The sequence below is a fragment of the Urocitellus parryii genome, chromosome 14 (assembly GCF_045843805.1).
Source record: "Urocitellus parryii isolate mUroPar1 chromosome 14, mUroPar1.hap1, whole genome shotgun sequence".
Taxonomy (NCBI): Eukaryota; Metazoa; Chordata; class Mammalia; order Rodentia; family Sciuridae; genus Urocitellus; species Urocitellus parryii.
Window position 1 is genome coordinate 21,967,938 of NC_135544.1, and position 21,650 is coordinate 21,989,587.

Here is a 21,650-nt window from a genome sequence, read left to right on the forward strand (position 1 = left end):
ATGAGATATCTTTTCTTTTTGTTTTCAATTTTTTTTCAGTATTTTTAAGTTTTCATTGTAGAAATCTTCTACTTTCTTGGTTAAATTTATTCCTAGACATTTTTTTGAGCTATTGTATTTGTGTTTATTTACAAGATCCTTTCTTTACATTGTCTAATAGCCACTGTTATTTATCCATCCAGTATTAAACCTTTTTTCCATATTTTCCAATTTAGACAAGTTTTTTTTTTCTCATCATCTCGTCTCTTTCACCTCACACCACATTCCACCTCTGTTAGGCTCCTTCTTTTCCTTTTTGTTTTTCTATCATCTCTCCATCTTATTTCCTGTTCTGGGGTTGGTTTCTAAAGTTGCAGGTGTGAATTTGTGAATTTCCAAACTCTTGTGTACCTTTATATTCTGTATGATTCTCTTTATCCTCATTACATTATCAGCATGAATACTTTTGTTCGTTCTTGTGGAAAACTAAGTGGTTTGTAGAAGTTGTTGGTTGTCATTATCCTACAGGAACTCAGTAATTTCCTAGGCATAGTATTAATCTTAGTAGGTAAATTTGGAATCTAACCACAAGTAAGGTAGTTCTTTTAGCAAAAATTATTATACTGATGATGATGAAGAAGATAATGTATTTATGCTAGAACACATGAAGTTTAGGGTTTTCTACTTCTGGTGGGCTTAGTAGAATTTTATTAAGTGAAGTGAAAAAGAATGCTTTCATATTGGCATATAAAATTCATTGAAGAGTTTTTTATTCTACAAAATAGTGTTTTATTTCTCTAAAATGCTGCATTTATGAAAGTTATGACAGAAATGATATAGTTACTTTGAGAAGTATCATCTTGATAGCTACTCAAACATTTAAAATAAAGATAGGTGACGCAGCTACATCAATGTTTATAGCAGCACAATTCATAATAGCTAAGCTATGTTGCAAACCTAGGTGCCCTTCAACATATGAATGGATATAGAAAATGTGGTGTAAACACATGGCGTATTTGTCATAAAGAAGAATGAATGACTTTATAACATTTGCCAGTAAATAGATGGGTATAGAGACTATTTGAAATAAGCCAGGCCCCCAAAACCATAAGTTCAGTATTTTCTCTCATATATGGAAGCTCACCCACAGCAAGGTGAGGGGTATAAGAATAGAAGTTCAATGAAGCAGACAAAGGGAAATGAAGGGAAGGCCAGGATGGGATGAGATGGGAAAAGGAAAGAGGGATTGGACAGGGAATACAGTGGAATGAATCTGACATAAATTTCCTATGTTCATTTATGAATATACTACTGTGAATCTCACCATTGTGTATATCAACAAAATTAACTTAAAAATAACTATGGATAAATGGCAGAAAGATAAATAGAGGAAAGGGAGCAGGGTGGGGATAGGGTAGGGAAAGGAGAGATACTGGGGTCTGATTAGAACAAGATATATTCCATGTTTGTATAATTGTCAAACTGGATTCTATTGTCATGTATAACTAAAAAGAATCAATAAAATGTCTAAGTATTTTACATTTTTATCCCTAAAGCTAGAAATGTTATGTACTAAATTCATGTTAATAAATTATACTTAATATTCATGTTATTTTGAGGCTTTTGTTCTCTTTTCAGTTTCAGAATGTTAGTCCTTTAACATATTAAGTAAGATTAAATATTTTTTATGATTTCAGACCTTAGTTCTGAAATATTTTCTCTTAGATACACAGACTTTTGCTCCCACAGGGATAACTTTACAAAATATAATACTTTTTCAAGTAAAATTTCTTCAGATATATTCTTTGTCTGTGGTAGATTGGTATTTTTGTGAACAAAATACAATGAAGAAATTACTTGCTCGTTTTATGTCAGAAGATATTTGTGCAGAAAAGAGTTAACATAGCAAGCCTGAAATTTCTGTCTTTAGACAAGCAGCTCTTAAGGTTTGCATTCGGATTATATATTGGAACTTGGAAATTATAAACTATAACCACTGTTTCTTAACTGATAGTGGAAGCTCTCTGTTCCTAAACTGTTGTTTAAACAATGAAGTTAATGCTGAACACCTGCTTTCCTTATGGGAGTCTGGAATTTTGTTATGTACTCGTAGAATGTGTCTGTATGACCAGCCTTCTTGGGCACTGAATCTTTAATGAGCCCCCTAGGTAGAATGTGTTTTACATATGTCATAACTCTTTGCTAAAGGAATTAAGTAAGTCCTGTGTGACTTGGCAGGGAGTCACTCTGGGAAGCTTTCATCTAGTTCCCCTTAGACTTTGCTTTAGGCAACTTTTTTTCTTCGATGTTTTTGCTTTATATCATTTTGCTGTAGTAATCTTAACCATGAATATGACTATATGCTGATTTTGTGAGTTCACCCACCAAGCATGTGGATGTTATTGGGGATCCTTAACGTAAATTTAATAATTCTGAAATGTTTCTTAATGCTCTTGTCAAGAGGTTAAATATTTAATATTCATTTTAGTTCTATTTTAATTTTAATGTGTAAGATCTATTGAATAAAGTGGTTTTTACCTTCCACTTAGGCATCTTAAAAGGTATTAGGGGAAAAGAAATCAAACTATTTCATATAATCAGAGATTAGGCACTATTGCAGTGATATAGTTTTGTATCAATATTGATATTTATTTTTTGCACCAGTAGTTAGTTACTGAGCAGTCACTATGTATGTAAAGATATTATTATGGTTACTAGGGAGATAATGGGAACAAAATGATCTGACTGCAGCTTTCGTTAATCTCAGAATCTAGTTGAAGTTTTGAACACTATTCACATTACATAGTTATTAACTTATAATAATCTAACTTATAAACACCATTAAGGAAAAAACATGGAGATTTATGAGAAGTCCCTTGTCATATCTCTTAACTTAAATGTATTATGATCTAACCAGAGGATCGCAGAAATGACTTTCTCCCAAATTACCAAGTGAAGTACAACTCCAAATAGAACACTTGGAATGTAGCCTTTCAATCACCATTTAAAAGCCCCCTGTTCCAGGGATACTGCCACATCGATGTTCATAGCAGCACAATTCACAATAGCTAGACTGTGGAACCAACCCAGATGCCCTTCAATAGATGAATGGATTAAAAAAATGTGGCATTTATACACTATGGAGTATTACGCAGCACTAAAAAATGACAAAATCATGGAATTTGCAGGGAAATGGATGGCACTAGAGCAGATTATGCTTAGTGAAGCTAGCCAATCCCTAAAAAACAAATACCAAATGTCTTCTTTGATATAATGAGAGCAACTAAGAATAGAGCAGGGAGGAAGAGCAGGAAGAAAAGATTGACATTAAACAGAGGCACGAGATGGGAGGGAAAGAGAGAGAAAAGGGGAATTGCATGGAAATGGAAAGAGACCCTCATTGTTATAAAAAACTACATAAAAGAGGTTGTGAGGGGAATTGGAAGAAAAATAAGGAGAGAAATGAATTACAGTAGATGGGATAGAAAGAGAAGATGGGGGGGAGGGGGATAGTAGAGGATAGGAAAGGTAGCAGAATACAACAGTCACTAGTATGGCATTATGTAAAAATGTGAATGTGTAACCGATGTGATTCTGCAATCTGTATTTGGGGTAAAAATGGGAGTTCATAACTCACTTGAAACTAATGTTTGAAATATGATATGTCAAGAGCTTTGTAAGGTTTTGAACAACCAATAAAAAAAAAGAGAAAAAAAATAAATAAAATAAAATAAAATACCAAATACCAAAAAAAAATAAAAAATAAAAAAAAAATAAAAGCCCCCTGTTCCTACTGATGGGGAGAATCAGAAATCCCCTGTGTTTCTCTTTTGCTAGCAAATCTGTAAAACCTCTTTTTCCTTTTTCTAAAAAACAATAAAAAATGTATTACGATCTAGAGGATGTATAGAAATTGATGAGACATATTAATCTGCTGCCATGCACTGAAAATGGCTGTGTGACTTATGTTCTGTATGTGTTATGGATGTGTTATATGTGCTCTGTAGCAATAGTAAGTTAGTTTAGGAGAAGGGATAAAGAGCACATTAAAAAATTCTTTACTGAGAATAAGTCACTTTATTGGGGAAATTGAAAACTTTGAGGTCTGGTGCAGAGACTGAGGGAGAAAGTTTTAACTGGCTACAAAATTTTAAAATTCCAAATATATGGTAAATGGATTTTAAGGTAGATGATGAATACACCAAGATTTGCATAATCTTTGTCATTTTCTAAAGAATTTGATTTGTCTCATGCTTTGTTATTCTTGGCACTCCTCTTAATTATTAGTATTATATGCTAAAAAGAGAAAAATAAACAAATTTATATAACTTATCCAAGTTTATACATTATGAAGTGCAAAGCCTACTTACTATACAAGTCCATATTTTCAGAATTCAAATGCTAGTTCTCTGTCCTTACTGTTTGACTTAGTGTTAATAATGGATTTGTATTACATTGCTTACAAGTCATGATAGTATTATGGTGGTAAGTTTTAAGTTTGTTTAATTTTATGCTAAATTTTTGTAATATTGCACATTATTTTTCATTTGAACATAGACTGATATATTTAACTGAAGAATAAAACCTACAATCTAATCAGATGTATTACGTTATGAAAAGAAAACTTTCCATTTTTTTCCTCCAGCATTCTTTTATACCAGCTATCCTCTCTTCTGTATGCTTAAATGGTATTTTGAAAGCTGGCTAAAATATATATTACTGAAACCCATTCTTAGATCTAATATAATATATGTGTTCAAGGATTTGCATTAAAAATAATTTCACATTATTTCTGGTTTATGTGGACTGGAAACAACACTGTGAATTAAATGTATAATCTCTATCTATAGCAACAGGTATACTCAACGTTGTCTTTCTGAATTTGAGTCTTTTTTACACCACTAATTCTTGGCCACGAGACATAGACAAACTGCTTTACATTCCTCATAGGAAATGAGGGTAAAACTAGTACCTGTATCATAAAACCGCAAAAGCAACCCCCCGCCACAGTGACACAAAGTGATACAAGAAAACTTTTGAAAGTCATAGAAATGCTTATTTATTGCCTCGACTGTGGTGATGGTAACACAAGTATACATATATATGAACTCACCAAATTGTATAGACTATGGATATTAATTAGGTGCAGTATTTTTTTTTGGCAGGGGGAATAGTACTGGGGACTGAACTCAGGGGCACTCGACCACTGAACCACATTCCCAGCCCTGTTTTGTATTTTATTTAGAGATAGGGTCTCACTGAGTTGCTTTGCACCTCGATTTTGCTGAGGCTGGCTTTGAATTCGCTGACCTCCTGTCTCAGCCTCCCAAGCCAGTAGGATTACAGGGGTGTGCCAACATGCCCGGCTAGGTGCAGTATTTTTTGAAGACAGTTATACCTCAGTATAACTGAGGGAAGAGAAAGTAAGAATATTCCTTCAGTGTTTAGCGTTAAGACATTCCTATGGGTACTCTAGTATTCAGAATCTAGGTAGAGCAATAGTACTGGATAAAAAAAAAAGTTGCTCGTAATATATACATTATATAGTAAACAAGATCAGTTTACTATATAACATATATAATACATATAATCAAATGGTTAATTGGTACACCAGTAGTCCCAGAATTGTTTTAAAATAATATGTGAATCCCTGTACCTTTTAGTTAGTTTTTCTATGAACCTCTAACTGCTCTAAAAAATAAAACATCTAATTTGAGGTGATGGAAATCTTAATTTGATTTAGTTATTCTATATTGTATTAAAAATCATAGCATTGCTTTGTACTCCGTAAATAAACACTCTATAATTTACCAACATATATGATACAGTGGTCTACCAAAAACAAAATACATTTGATGAGGAAAGCTTAAAAAAGAATGAAGATTAAATTATATATGTATAAAACATAAACGGATTCCTGGCATATACTACAATGAATATTGCTGATGATTTTGATACTTTCAGTCAGGTAGACAGCATATGATCTCCATCTCTTGGGACACGGTTTCTATAATTTTTTTGTCTGCTTTTTTGATTCATTTCTGTGAAGTTGTTTAAAGTCTGCCTATATTCTGTTCTTTAGCACATGAATCTAAAACAGATTTGTTGGGTAATTCTAGAGGATTTAAGGTGTAAGTTAATGCTTTCCTAAATTTTACTTTTCAGGTTTTACAATAAATGCATTAATTCATTTATTCAATAGATACATTATAAATACCATGAGTGTGTCTACACACATTATCATAATAAGATTATAAATACCATGAGTGTGTCTACATACATTATCATAATAAGATTTATTACATTGTTTTGAACTCATTTTTTTGTATTCATTATTTCATATTTTAAAGTGTTTGTATAAAGTATTGAAGTATATTGAAGCAAGTGCCTGTGTCTACCCCATTCCCATATGAATTAACTCATGTTGATTAGCCATTATTAATCTTTATTATTAGTTATGCAAATATTTATCAAATACATAATATAATTCTTCTGTCTATAGTATGCATATATAATAGGTTATATACACTTGTTGAATGAGTTGGGTAAATCACTTTTTATCTGTTTAGGTCTGATAATGGAAAAAAATGGATACACAAGAAACAAAGTTGTAATAGACACAACTCTTTATTTACTAACCAACCAGTAAATTATGTGGTCAGTTGCAAAATGGCAGTGAGCTGTTGATTCCTCAGCTCTTTAGTGGCATTGGGTTTGTTTAATATATTTGAGTATATTCAACTGCTTACCCTAAGTACGTATAGCACAGAGTATTGCATAGGATACTGTTAATCCCCCATTTCTGTTTTTCCCCCCCTACTCAAGAGCACCAGAACCTTAAATATTAGGTAAGTCTTCTCACTTCAGATCTATGTATGTCACTATCAATAGAAATTATTAATTCGGAGTTTTATGAAGTCTTACTTTTGTATAACTAACCTATATTTATGTCTGTATATAATTTGTAAATCTATAACTAAAAAGGCTTATTATTCTAGGAGTTTAATATGAATCTGTTCCCTGATATTCCTAATTTTATTAATATTATTTTTGATAGTTTGATTAATATTAAAAAGAGAAACCATACTTACCATACTTTTAAAAATATTCCTTCAAGAGCTTTAAAGATAAAAATTACATTCATCATGAGAAATATTAAATGTATACTACCATAAATGAGTTAATAATCCTTTCTAGTTTTACATAACCTTTTAAAAAGAATTATAATAGAAAAATTATAGCATTTGAGTTCACTGATGTTTTGTCTTGTTCCCATAATAAAAAATGGAGAAGATTCAATATAACAAATTTAACTTAACAGTACCCAGCAGTTACTTAAGCACTCCTTGATCCTTGTGATGCAGCATGACTGCCCTCTTCAGGCTGTATGCAAATATATTAGAAAACCCTAAATTCATCGGATTTGGCCATGAATGTTCCTGTGAGCATTAACATGAAATATTTTTCAGTTAGCCTTGTTGGAAATGTAGTTATTTTGACTTAAGTGTGTGGAATGCTTGTAGTTTTTCACTTTTCAATTTAAAATGACAATGAGGTCTGAAATGTGCTGAAAAGCACTAGTAATGCCTTACTTTGTATTATTAGTTTAGTCTGACATAAACATAGAATCCATATTCGAGAATTCACTGAATTAAGATTCTTAAGCCGGGCTGGAGATGTGGCTCAGCGGTAGCGCGCTCGCCTGGCATGCGTGCGGCCCGGGTTCGATCCTCAGCACCACATACCAACAAAGATGTTGTGTCCGCCGAGAACTAAAAAATAAATACTAAAAATTCTCTCTCTCTCTCCTCTCTCACTCTCTCTTAAAAAAAAAAAAAAAAAGATTCTTAAGCCATCTCTTGTTAGGTTTCCTTTATCCCCCATTAAACATTAAGACATTGGAAGTGGGGAGTATAAGGGATAATGGGGTAAGGATGAATAGAGGATAGGGTCTTCACTGGGGCACATATTTTCTGCTAAATCTTTTGTACTCTGAACATATGTCATTAATATTAAATTACATTTCTCGGGCTCATCAAATCATTTTTAATGACCCAGATTTGCTTGCTGCTCTTATTGCTAATAAATTACACACATTGGAAGAAAGTCCTCATTTACTTTGTTGGTATTAAATTTTCACTAAGTATTTTATTTTAGTTGGAAAGAATGTTTTTTACTTTGCTTCCTATAAAATTCTTTATTTATTATGGTAGAGATATTCCTAGAAGATTTTACTGGATGTTTTGGCCTTCTAGATACCAAAGGAGAGTATGTACAAAATAGATCACATGTTTATATATTATTTTAATAACCTATGTTTTCCCCACTAGGCCATTATAATGATATTTAGTTGAATTCCAAACATTTATTTACTTTTCCCTCAATATATTACATGCATGGTTGCAAGGAAGAGTGTTTTTAAAAATAGTATTTTGTATAATTCACTTCTTTCAGAAACAATATGAAATTGTTCACTATTTATGGAATTAAAGTCTTGGTCTTATTTTAACATTTACAGTCTTACTTTCTAACATGAAGTTTATCCTGTTATTTGAACACATCAAGAAACATTTCAGAGGGCTGGGGCTGTGGCTCAGCGGTAGAGCACTTGTCTCACATGTGTGAGGTCTTGAGTTGGATCCTCAGCACCATGTAAATAAAATAAAAAGGTATTGTGTCCACCTACAACTAAAAAAAAAAATAAAAAGAAAAGAAACATTTCAGAGTGAGTAATTTTTATTAATACTGTTTCTGTTACTTAATACTATCTATACTACTCATTCCCTGTTCTTTCTTTCTTCTTATACTTTTACACTTTTAAAAAAACATTATTTTTCAGATTTTTTTACATTAACTCTTAGCTACATTGTACTATTATCCCATCTTCCTTTTTATGATAAATAGCTCCTACAAATCTTCTTTCTTTTTTGCATATATATGTCTTATTTATATATTACAGTATATGTCTTTTCCTTCCTTGAACAACCTTCTTAAAGGTAGAGGCTTTGACTAGGGAATTATTCTTTCCCGGCAAGAACCTAAATAGAGTAACATAAATCTAACTTGGGCTTTTAGTCAGACTTCTTATATTTGAGAGTTTTTAATGTTTTAAATTTAGTTTTAAGGTATTTATGATACAGTGGTAAGGAAAGTACATTATTTACCATCACTATCAGCAAAACTTCATTGATGTCTGTTTTATACAAGGTGCTAGCCATTGGACAGTCACTATGTACAAAACAGATCTGTGCAAAAAATAAATAGTAGTATGCAGTAACTGTGAGAATTTTTGTTTCAATCAGTCACATCAGCAAGTAGGTAGAGATAATTTGAAGTGACTTTTGAGGAAGAGACAGTTTTTGAATGAGCCTTGAAGGAAGACAGCACATTCTAAGCAAAATTTTTAATACATGGGATAAGAATGGACCTGGTATGTTCATGAAACAGACTTCTTGAGTGTGGTATGTACAGATAGATTATCCAAAGTTGTTTCTGGAATATAGAAGATCTTCACTTCTGCCAATTGTCTTCTATATTATATAGGTAGTAGGAAAGTTTTTCAGGATTTAGGAATAGAGAAACAGCTACAATTTGGTTATTGAGCACTTAAATCTGAAAAAAATGGAATCATACAAAATATAGAGTTTGAAGGCAAAATTCATCTTCTTTGCTCATTACTCTACCATGTTTCTTTTTTTTTTTTTTAATTAGGAGTACACATGAGTGGCTGAGGCTATAGCTCAGTGGTAGAGTGCTTGCCTCACACATGTGAAGCACTGGGTTCGATCCTCAGTACCACATAAAAATAAATAAGAAAAGATATTGTGTAAATAAAAAAGACTGATATTATTTTAAAAAGGTACATATGAGGCTGGGGTTATGGCTCAGTAGTAGAGTGCTCAACTAGCCTACATGAGGCAATGGGCTTGATCCTCAAAACCACATAAAAATAAAATAAAGACTAAAAAAATAGGTATATATGATTATCTGATACTTGGTGTTTATTTGCATGCAGACTCTTACAAGAATGTAAGCTCCTTGAGATCGATCAGGGACTTTGCATTTATTATTCACTCCAGCATTATTACCAGGCAAATCACTTGTGCTAATATGGATTTGTGGATTAATAAATGCATGAATGTATACTTACTAGATTTTTGTAGGTCTATCCTAGGTTATCCCTGTCTCAGGTTATAACATAAGATGTTATACACAGATGTTGAAAAATCTAAACTAGGGTTATTTTCATCCTGGTAATTTGTTGAAATTAAAACATTTTTATTTTGTTGTATATTATTACAAGGATGCTAGTTTTTGCCGATTTTCTATTTTCCTAGGTTTTATTTTAAAAGTTAAAATGTTTTTAATGAAATACCCTAATAAAGCAATTTTGTTTATATACTGTTTTCTTAATTAAAATGCTATCCTTGTAGTATTGTTTAATAGTAGTATTGGTATCTCTTAAGGTTTATTAGTATGTCAGATGTTGTCCATGCTAATTCACTGTGTGAAATTATATATTTTTCCTTTAATAATCAGTGATGAATTCTTATCAGTAATATTGTATTTCATTGGACAAAAATAAACACAAACTAGGACTTATGTTGGTTTTGATTCAGTTTTTATTGTAGGATTGTAAGAGGAACAGTAGCACTTAGAGAGGGCCTAAGCTATTCATTCTGCATGTATTCCACTGAGAAACAGCACATTTTCATTCATATGTCAGCTTCATTGTACCAGCATTTTAAGTTCTTTCCCTCTTTGGACCTTTATGCTTGCTATTCTTGATATCTGAAATGTTTACTTTCCAGCTGTTTTCAGTGATGACTCTTTCTCATTCTTAGGATTTCACCTTTAGTGGCATCATCTAAACAGCCTTTTAAGACTACACTATCAGTTTCTCTGTCATACTGCTTATTTTTTGTCAGCATATATCTTACCTTTTAATTATCTTTATTTATTCATTTAGATATTTATTATGTGTCTTCCTTCTAAAACATCAACTCTGTAAGAGCAGAGACCTTGGAGACTAACTTACACCTTTCTTTTTCATGCTCAGTAAATATTTTTTCAGGGAATTAGCAGTGATTTAAATCTTATTAAACTATCAATATTTTCAAAATTTGTGACCATTTTCATAGAAAATATTACAAAATCTATCCTTTGTATATTTCTATGTACTAAGCAAAATGCAGTTTTACAGTATTCTTTACAGTGATCAGTTTTTGTACTATGCTTTGAGAAAATGATGTCCTTAAAATATTTACTTTATGCTAAGTAATCTCAGATTATAGTACTGCTCATATTCAGTTTTCTTAAAATCATCTTTAATCATCAGCTATACTGCATGCTCCTTTTTAATTAATAAAAGAAGAAAAGAAAAAGGAACTAAAATGAAGAACTGCAGTCTTTGACCGTTGCAACTCACCTGTTTGTAAGATCTGCAGAGATTATTACTCTTGTTTTTTTTGTGTGTGTGTGTGTGTGTGTGTGTTTTCTTTTTGTTTTTCTCCTCATGTCTCTAAATCTTGTTCCTTTTTTTGATACCAGGGGTGTTTAACCACTGAGCCATCTCCTTAGCACTTTTTATATTTTATTTTGAGACAGGATCTAAATTGCTTAGGGCCTCTCTAAGTTGCTGAGGCTGGCTTTGAACTCGTGATCCTCCTGCCTTAGCCTCCTGAGCACTGGGATTATAGTCTAAATCTTATTCTTATATTTAATATAGTGAACTTATGTTTACATTTCTTGCTGTGATAGGTTACGATTTAAATCCTCTCACCTCTTCTGATTTTTATTACATTTTATTTCTGCTTTTGATTAACATTGTAACAGTAAATAGCATTCTTGTTATGTCTTGTCCATTAACTGTAGCTGACACTTCTTGGTTTTCTGATTTTGACATAAAGATCAGTAAGCACAACCTTCCCGATCATTTCTTCTCTTTTTCTTTTACCTGCCAAATTTTGTCAGCAATACTTCTATATTGTCATAGTTAATACATTTTCATTCTGGAGTTTAAGCATATTATATCTGTTCCCTGTCTATAGAGAGAATTAACAAATGTGAAAAAATATAAACAGCACTTACATTATGTATTTCCACATAATAGCATTCCTTCAAAAATAGGAGGTTATATTTATGTCCTACTTTTCTGTAGGACAGTTGTGTATGACACCTGCCCCAAACAAAAGACAGCATTCAGAATAACTAATTTCTTCACCGATTGATGGAAATTATGCTGCATTTTAATTTGCCTCTTTTCTTGACCTTGCCTCTTAATGTTCATTGTTTGCTTCTTTTCCTTTTGTGGTAGCAAATATGTCTTCCTTAATATAGTAAATATTACAGCAATTTCTGATTTTAATTATTGTCTAGCATCTATTCTCTTCATCTACATGTACAGTTAAATTCCTATTCTAATTTGTAGTGACAACTTCATAGCTTCAGAATTAGATTACAGCTTTTTTACACATCTTCTACCTTTCCTATCTCATCACATTTTTACTTGCTTTTTCATCCCCTCTGATAATGTTTCTCTCATTGTCTCATGTTTTCTCACTTTTTCATTATGCTGTCTTTTCTCTTGATTATGTCTTATTGTAATTTCCTAAAGAAATGTGCAGGAGGTAAACTTTAGATCCCTTACATTTCAACATGTTTATTTCAAATTTGATTGTCTCATTGTAGAATTTAAAATGGAAAATATTCCCTCAGAACTCTGAAGGACTTGTTTTATCTGTCAGAGTCTAATATTGTAAGTGACCAAACATCCAATTTTACTGTTTGCCAGTTATGAACTTTTTTTCTGTGAAAACCTTTAAAATCTTCTGTTAATCCAGTGTTTTGAAATATCACAGTGTTTCTTGATGTTGGTCTTTTTTTCATTCCTCTTATTCAAAACCTGGGAAATCATTCTAATTTAAAGGTGTAGTCTCTTTTAATTATATCTAAAATCTTCATCTGTTTCTTTTTTCCTCCCAAAGAATGTCTTAAAAAGCTTTTTTTGTTGATTAGTAAAAATGCTTGTATATTTTGTGATGTACAAGAGGGTATTTTGTTATATTTTTTCGTATAGTTTATGATACTTAGATTGCCTATCTTCTCAAACATTTATCATTCTTTCATGATAAAATTCAAAATTCTTTCCTCTAGCTATTTAGGACTATGTGATACATTACTATTAGCTATAATCATAATGCAAAATAGAAAACCAACATTCATATCTCTTATTTAGCTATAAATGAAAATTATTAAGCAGTTTCTCCAGAAACCCCAGTCTCACCCTCTGCCCTCTGATAATAATTGTTCTGCTAACAGTTTATGTCAGTTTACCTTTTTTATATTCTTCATATGAGTGAAATCATATTTGGTCCTTGTTTCTGTGTGCTTGCCTAATGCTCAACATTACTAACCTCCAGTTGTATTCATACGTAAATGACAGGACTGTGTCCTTTTGATGACTGACTAGTACTCCATTGTGTGTATCTACTGTATTTTCTTTACTCATTAATGAATGGTTGATTTTATATCCTGGCTATTTTGAATAGTGCTATAATACATATGGGAGAGCAGGCATCTATTTGATATTTCATTGCCTTTGAATAAAAATTCATGAATGGGATAGCTGCATCACACAATAGCTGTGTTTCTTTTCTTTCTTTCTTTTTTGTTTTAAGGCATCACCATACCATTTTTCATAGTGGCTTTACTAATTTATATTTCTACCAACAATGTCTAAGGGTACCTTTTTCCCTATGTCCTCGAGAGAACTTCTTTTATCTTTTTTATTATAGCCATATCTTGGGTGAGATATCTCAGAATGTGGTTTGGATTTCATTCCTATATCTCTGCTGATGTGGAGGACTTTTGTCTGCATCTTTTGAGATACTCTACTCAATTTATTTGCCCATTTTTAAGTTGGACTATTTGATTTTTTTATTGCTGTTGAGTTCCTTATATAGTCTAGATATTAATGCTTTGTCAGATAGTTTCCAGATATTTTTTCCCATTCTGTAGGTTGTGTCTTCACTGTGTCGATTATTTCCTGTACTGCCTAGAAGCTTTTTAGTTCTGCATAACCTCATTTATCTATTTTTGTTTTTGTTGTTGTTGTTATTTATGCATTTAGACTTGTTTTGAGGTGGTTTATTGGATTATAGTTCCAGGTTACTTTCTTCCCTCTTCCACTTACATTCTACCTCTGTCTTTTTTGTTCTATGAATTTTTAAAAACTATCTTCTAATGTTCATATTTAATTTGAGCTATCTTTTACTTTGTTTCTTATATTCCTTTATTCCTTTTCTTCCTTCATTTTTTTTACATCTTTTTTTCTTTTTGGGGTGAATACTGTTGGTTGGACAAATATGTGTACCATGTACCCTGAGCATCCTGCACATTTTTCCTGGGTAGGCCACGAAAGGCCTGGCTGCTCTTTTGCCTGTGCAGTTTCTCAGGGTTTTGTGTATAGCAATAAGCTTTAAGGTGTTAGATGTCTCAGACAACTAAAGCACAGAGCACAGGCTTGTTAACAGTCCTCCCAAACTCAGTGTTTCTCTCCTGTAACACAGGCGACTGTAAGTGTAGGCATCCATGAAGGGCCTTTGTGTTACTCTATGAGATTGGGGGCAGTGAGAACTAATGCAAACAAAAATGAAGTAATAAACTCTTTTTTCTTTTCTCTCTCTCTCTCTCTCTCTCTCTCTCTCTCTCTCTCTCTCTCTCTCATCTGTCTCCGACTCAAGAGTATTATTTCACAAGAATTTATATTTGTCTTTTACTTTTTCTAAGTCTATTAGCATTTTCTTTTTAGTGTTTTGACCTATGAAATCTGCTTTTGTTTGGAGAATTTGTTTTAAAATTATGTGAGGTTTTCCTCTCATATCGGATGATTTTTTTTTTTTATAGTCTGGTCATTAAACAATAGAAAGGCTGACACTGGGATTGGGGAGGGCAAACTTTGTGTGTACTATTTATACAAATAGTAGAAGTTTAATTATAAGACACTTATTTTCAGATCATTTTTTTTTTATCTCTAGACTCTGCTGCTTATGAATCTACTATTTTTTCCTCATTTCTTACTGTCCTGTAGTTGCCTCTTAGATTGTAGCTTTCTCTATCAAATCTGTTCCACTAGTTGTTTTCCAAATATTTCTTTAAATTTCTTATCTGCTGCTAGTTTCAGTCTGTTTGGGACTTTACCTTTGTATTTCTTACATTTTGGGGGAAGAGGACGAGAGAAACACTTGAGAATAGTTAACTATATAGAAGAAGCATTCTTTTAAAAAAAAAACAAAAAACAAAAAACTTCTTGCTTCTGGTTTCTATTATGTTCTTTCTGCAATGCCATTTCTCTGTTTCTCCTCCCCCTAGATCTAGTAGGAAATATCATCATCTGGAAAATTGGTAAATGTTCAGTAAAAATGGGTTCAATACAGGAATAAATATTATCTTAGAAAAAGGTTTGTGGTAGCTGGTTTAGGTACTCAGAGAAATTGGTGCTTAATTTAGGTTTATTAAAAGCATTTTTACATAAATACATAAAGGTGAAGTATATTTGTATTTATAGGTTTAAAACTTTACATTTTCTTAGGATTTTTGTTGTTCTGTTAAACTCAATTAAAAATATTTTTAAAAATTGCTCTGTGTTTTTACTGAAAATTATTGAAAAATTTCATATATATGTATAGCAAATGCCACAGAATGTTTTTATTCCCTTGAACAAATGTTGGTAAATTTTAAAGGAGCATGTCAAACTTTTGGCCTAGCAGTTTTTGTTACAACTATTCACCTTTACCTTACAGTGTAGCCTTAAGAAATATTTAAATCAGTCAGTATGACTGCACTGCAATATAACTATTAATGGGCAGCAAAATTTGAGTTGTATGTAATTTCATATCATAAAATATTTTCTTTTTTGTATTTACTTATTTATTTTTACAAACATTATCTTGTAGACCATACTTGTATTATTAGCTTGCAGTTCATACAGAATTTGTCAGTTCTTGCCCTAGATTACTTGTCCTATTAGAGACTTTTTGATTTGAATATTGATATGTTTTCTATTTGCTCCATTACCTTTTTAGGCAAGCTAATGAAGAATACCAAATATTGGCTAACTCCTGGCGTTATTCATCTGCTTTTTGTAACAAACTGTTTTTCAGTATGGTGGACTATGATGAAGGAACAGATGTTTTTCAACAGGTAAAAAAAAGTTGTATTTCATTTTGGTACTACACAGTATAGTTGGTTATAGTTGATACATTTTTGCTTGCCAGATAAAACTATATTTCATTAAGTTAATAAATATAATAAGTAGTTAAAATAAAATACATGATTTGGTTAAAGTTATAGTTAATATTATCTCTATAATTTTAGTTTCAGCCATTGTGAGTAAACACATTTTGAAGTTTGTATTGTAGAGCAAATGTGTTTTTATCAGCATACAGTGGCAATTTACATGCATTAATATTATTTTTCTATTTAATTATATGTGGTCTAGGTAATATTTTGCACAAATTTATGATATTTTGTATAAAACCTAATAGAAGTTTTACTTAACCTAATTAAATATAAATATTTTTAATATAAGTTATTGTTTATTTAAAAGTGTTTTCTCTCTGTTATGGACTGAATTTTATCCCACTCCAAATTCATATGGTAAAGCCATAAATCACAACATGACTATATTTGGAGGTAAGGTGATTAAGGAGGTAATTGAGGTTAAAGGAAATCATTAGGGTAAGTTGCTAATCCAGTAGAACTGATGTTCTCATAACAGAGGAGGATACATCAGGAGTGCATGTTCACAGACAAAAGGCCACGTCATAGCAATAAGGTTGCTTTCTAGCAAAGCTAGCAAAGGAAGTTTCATCAGAAACCAAACCTCGTCAGCACATTGATTTTGTATTTCCAGTCTCCATAAATGTAAGAAAACAAACTTCTATTTTTTTTAAGCCTCTTAATCTGTTGTGGCAGCAAAGTAGAAGAATGTAACTTTCTTTACAGTCTTCTCTATAAACAAAATATTGGATTTGGTATACAGATGCTAGTTGCCATTGATGTTGTCAAGTTGTGTTGTTGTCCTTGCTAATGCCGAGTGCTTCGGATTATGGCTTTTGTTCAGGCAGCTTAAGCACTTAGACCTTTTATTCACCCAGGGACATTACTTGCAGGTTGCTCACAACCAAAACACTCAGGGGTCACTCCAGGGGAACTGGGCTAATTGGGTTGCTAGAAATACCACACAAGAGACAGAAATATTTTTATCTTTGGCGGTGCTGTGACAACTCCTCTGACCTTAAGGGTCCCTGGGCACAGAGAGAGAGAAGAGACCATGTGCTGACCCCTTTTATAGAGGAGAAGCTATTTAAATGAGGCAAGGGGTCAGGTTTCAAGGGGCTGAGTCTAGCTTCATGATGTCTGCTGTCAGCAGGTTGACTGACATATAGGCAGGCCACACCCAAGGGCAGTGTAAGAGAAGGGGACACACAAAAGGTGATTCCATGGAACATTCTATCCGAAACAGGGCAAGGAGTAATATTACAAAGGAACAGGTGAGCGTAGCTTGACCCATGGGGCTGTAAGAAGGCACACCCATGCAGGAGACATAGTGGCTGGAACCCTAGAAGATCCAGGCTATCTAGCAGCATGACCACACCACTCAGCTGGGGAGATGGACCCAGTCACATGCTAGTCTGCCTCCCACATCAGATATATTCTTTTCATTTGGCTTCACAGTGACCAATGAGAGAGAGATTATGTCTTCATTTCACAGATGAGGAAATTAATGTATAAAGAGATAGTTACTTTTTCAAAGTTAGAATGTGAGTGTAATGTGTACCTAGAATTTGAATTCATCTGCTAGCACTCAGGTCTCTAGCTCATAATCAGCTATTTTTCTGCAGTTAATAATTTGTATCCAATCTGACTACTAGAGCCAAGGCTTCCAGTCCAAATGTCTACTTGTTTTAGGCTATTCTTGTCCCTTGTTTTTCCAGAGGAATTTTATGACTGCTTTTTCTATTTATATGAAGAATGTCATTGGAATTTTGATTGGAATTGCATTAAATTGGTGTAGAGCTTTTGGTAGTATGGTTATTTTGACAATATTAATTCTGCCTATCCAAGAACAAGGGAGATTTTTCTCTCTTCTAAGGTCTTTTTAAATTTCTTTCTTTAGTGTTCTATAGTTTTCATCGTAGGGGTCTCTCACCTCTTTCATTAAGTTGATTCTCAAGTGTTTTATTTGATATTTTGAGGCTACTGTAAATGGGTTAGTTTTACTAGTTTCTCTTTCAGAGGATTTGTCACTGATGTACAGAAATATTTTTGATTTATAGGTGTTGATTTTATATCCTGCTACTTTGCCAAATGCACTTATTAGTTCTAGAAGTTTTCTGGTGGAATTTTTTGGATCCTCTAGATATTGAATCCTGTCATTGGCAAATAGTGATAGTTTGAGTTCTTCTTTTCCTATCCACATCTCTTTAATTTCTATTGTCTGTCTAATTGCTCTGGCTAGAGTTTTCAAGAATTATGTTAAATGGAAGAGGTGAAAGAGGGCATCCCTGTCTTGTTCCAGTTTTTAGAGGGAATGCTTTCAATTTTTCTTCATTTAGAGTGATATTACCCTTGGACATAGCATAGATAGCTTTTATAATGTTGTGATATTTTCCTATTATCCCTAGCTTTTCTAGTGTTTTGAACATGAAGGGGTGTTGTATTTTGTTGTGCATTTTCTGTATCTATTGAGATGATCATATGATTCTTTTGTGTCTATTGATACAATCAATTACATTTATTGAGTTCCTTATGTTGAACCATCCTTGCACCCTTGGGATGAATGCCACTTGATTATAGTGCACCATCTTTTATATGTTTTTTTATTTGATTTCCTAGAATTTTATTGAGAATTTTTGCATCTGTGTTCATTAGAGGTATTGGTCTGAAGTTTTCTTTCTTTGATATGTTCTCTTTCTGGTTTTGGAGTCAGGGTGATATTGGCCTCATAGAATGAGTTTGGAAGTATTCCCTCATTTTCTGTTTCATGAAATAATTTGAGAAGTATTGGTATTAATTCTTTGAATGTCTTGTAGAACTAATCTGTGTATTCATCTGGTCCTATGCTTTTCTTGGTTGGTAGGATTCTGATGACATCTTCTATTTTATTGCTTGAAATTGATCTGTTTAACTTGTGCATATCATCCTGATTCAATTTGGGAAAATCATATGACTCTAGAGATTTTTCAATGCCTTCGATAGTTTCTATTTTATTGGAGTACAAATTTTCAAAATAATTTCTAATTATCTTCTGTATTTCTGTAGTGTCCATCGTGATATTTCCTTTCTCATCATGGATGTTAGTAATTTAAATTTTCTCTTTCCTTCTCTTTGTTAGTATAGCTAAGGGTTTATCAATTTTATTTATTTTTTTATCATGCACATGGTCAACATTCTTTTTAAGTTATATTATATATTTTGTCTTCATTGTCCGAGGTCCTGTCTTCCAAGTGACCTAATATGTTGGTGGTGTTTTCGAAATATTGAGTTTCTAATGTGGTTTATTGTTTCTTTCATGTTAAGGATTTCTTTTTTTTTTTTTTTCAGAACCTCTATCTCCTTATTGAAGTAAACTTTTGCTTCCTGTATTTATGTAGCTCTTTATCAAAATGATCTTTTGCCTCCTGTATTTGCTCTCTTATATCACCCTATAATTCACAGGACATTTTAATTATGTACATGCGGAACTCCTTTTTTGTCATTTCTTCTGCTGTGTTGGCCATGGATTCTAGTAATGTAGTATCTTGGTTTGTTTGGGGCACTTTCTTCCCTTGTTTCTTCGTGTGGTTTGTATGTCTTCCCTTCTAGCACTGAGGTTCCAAGGCATTAACAGTTTTCACCCTATAGGCTTATAGTGTCCCTGCAGGGTTCCAATACCTCTCCTTTAAGGGGGAGAACAATATTAACATCCCAATACAAACAATAAACCAAATAGCCTTAAACCAAATAGCTGCTATTACGACATATACGGTTTTGTCACAATTTACAGACATGGTGAGTGCAGTTATTATCTATAATATAAACAGTAGGTTTGCAAAAAAGTCTACAGTTTCTGATTATATACAAAGAACCAGGGGTGAGGTGTAGCATGAGATGTTGAATAGGTAGGAGGTAAGGATATAGAGTTATTATATATTAGGAAGCATGAAAGAGGAATCCAAACAAGTTGGTTAGTAGCAGGAGAAGAGAGAGAAAGTTATTTGGGGTTGACAAGTAAGTGGGAAGACACTAGAGTACAACAAACATTAAGTATTACGAAAAATTATATATATATATATATATATATATATATATATATATATGAGATAAAAGAATATACAATACAACTGTAATATACTATTCAGACATCCCAGTCCTTAGTAGCCTAATTCATGAAAAGTACTTGGTTTTACAGATTTGGGGAATGTGAGGGTGGGAGGAGAGACAGAGAAAAAAAATAGAGAAAAAAAATCTGGAGGGAATATAAAAGATTGTTTTTGTTGCAAGCCAGTATCTTTCTTGCTTCTCTTCTCATCCAATAGGTTGGGTTGTCCATTGTTTGCTGGTATCTCCATCCTCAGGATGGTGAAGATTACTAGGGTGGGAGGGTTGGTCTTTCTTGCAGGGTAGAACTCCTGTAGGTGGGGTTTAGCTGACTCCTTTGGGGTCCTCTTATGTGATGTGGGCACCTGGTCTTATCTCCTTATATTGCCTGTAGACCTCACAATTCCTTGTCTCTAATTTGGTCTCTAAATTGTATCTCACTCACCCCCCTCCCTTTCTACTTCCCAATTAGGAAACTCACTCTCCTGAGGTCTATGGGCTGTGCTCTGGGAGCTGCACATCTGTCACAGAGAGCTGTTTTGTATTGTGTAGTTCTGGACCAGGTTTTGCAGCTATGGACGGCCATGTAGCTGTAAGCACTGTGCTGGGTTAGCAGCTGCAGGAGACAGTGGGGAGTTGTGGATTATAGGTACCTTGATTTTGTTTCTAAGCCCCAGCGGGTGTCTTGTGCTGGGAGTTATCCCAACTAAAGATGGTGACAAAGCTGTCCCAAGATGGAGGCAGCTGCTTTTGGTGATGGGGTGTTGGGTCTGGTGGGGCCTGGTGATAGTGTTGAGCAGCATGTTCAGAGATGTTGCTCTGCGGCTTACAGTGTTGTGGCTGGCAGCTGACTGCAGACTCTGTGTAATATTCTCAGGTACAGGCTACTGCATGTGGGGGACTCCCACAGTGGTTACAGTATCCCAAGATGGAGGCAACCTGGGCAAGCCCCACGTTAGTAGGTGGGGGTCCACAAAGGCATGGTGGCCAGAGGTCCAATACATGGGTAGCTGTCGAGAGTCCTCTAATATCTTGGAGAGGAACAGTCTTCCCACTACTTGAATCCCAGGTCACGGAGCAACACAGAATGCAGCCTCCCTCTGGCCCATCATCTTGGATCCTCCCAGAATTCTTAATAGAGTTCTGCATTGTCTTTTCCAAAACTTAGCCCCTGGCAGAGCAATAAGGGTTTTCATTTTAAATGTGGAAATCCACAAAACTTTTAGAAGTTAATGATTTTTATGAGGAATTTTATTCTGCAAAAGTGGGGAAAATATGTACTTTGTTCCACTTGAGAACTACTAAGG

The 21,650-nt window shown here is 33.2% G+C and overlaps 1 protein-coding gene across 1 annotated transcript in view; it reads left to right on the forward strand.

Moving 5' to 3' along the window:
- Positions 1 to 21,650, forward strand: part of Tusc3 (tumor suppressor candidate 3) — a 212,793-nt gene that overhangs the window by 75,417 nt on the left and 115,726 nt on the right. The window contains exon 3 of the mRNA XM_077792602.1: positions 16,065 to 16,182. Coding sequence (XP_077648728.1) covers positions 16,065 to 16,182 — 118 coding nt within the window. The remainder of the gene's footprint in view (positions 1 to 16,064; positions 16,183 to 21,650) is intronic.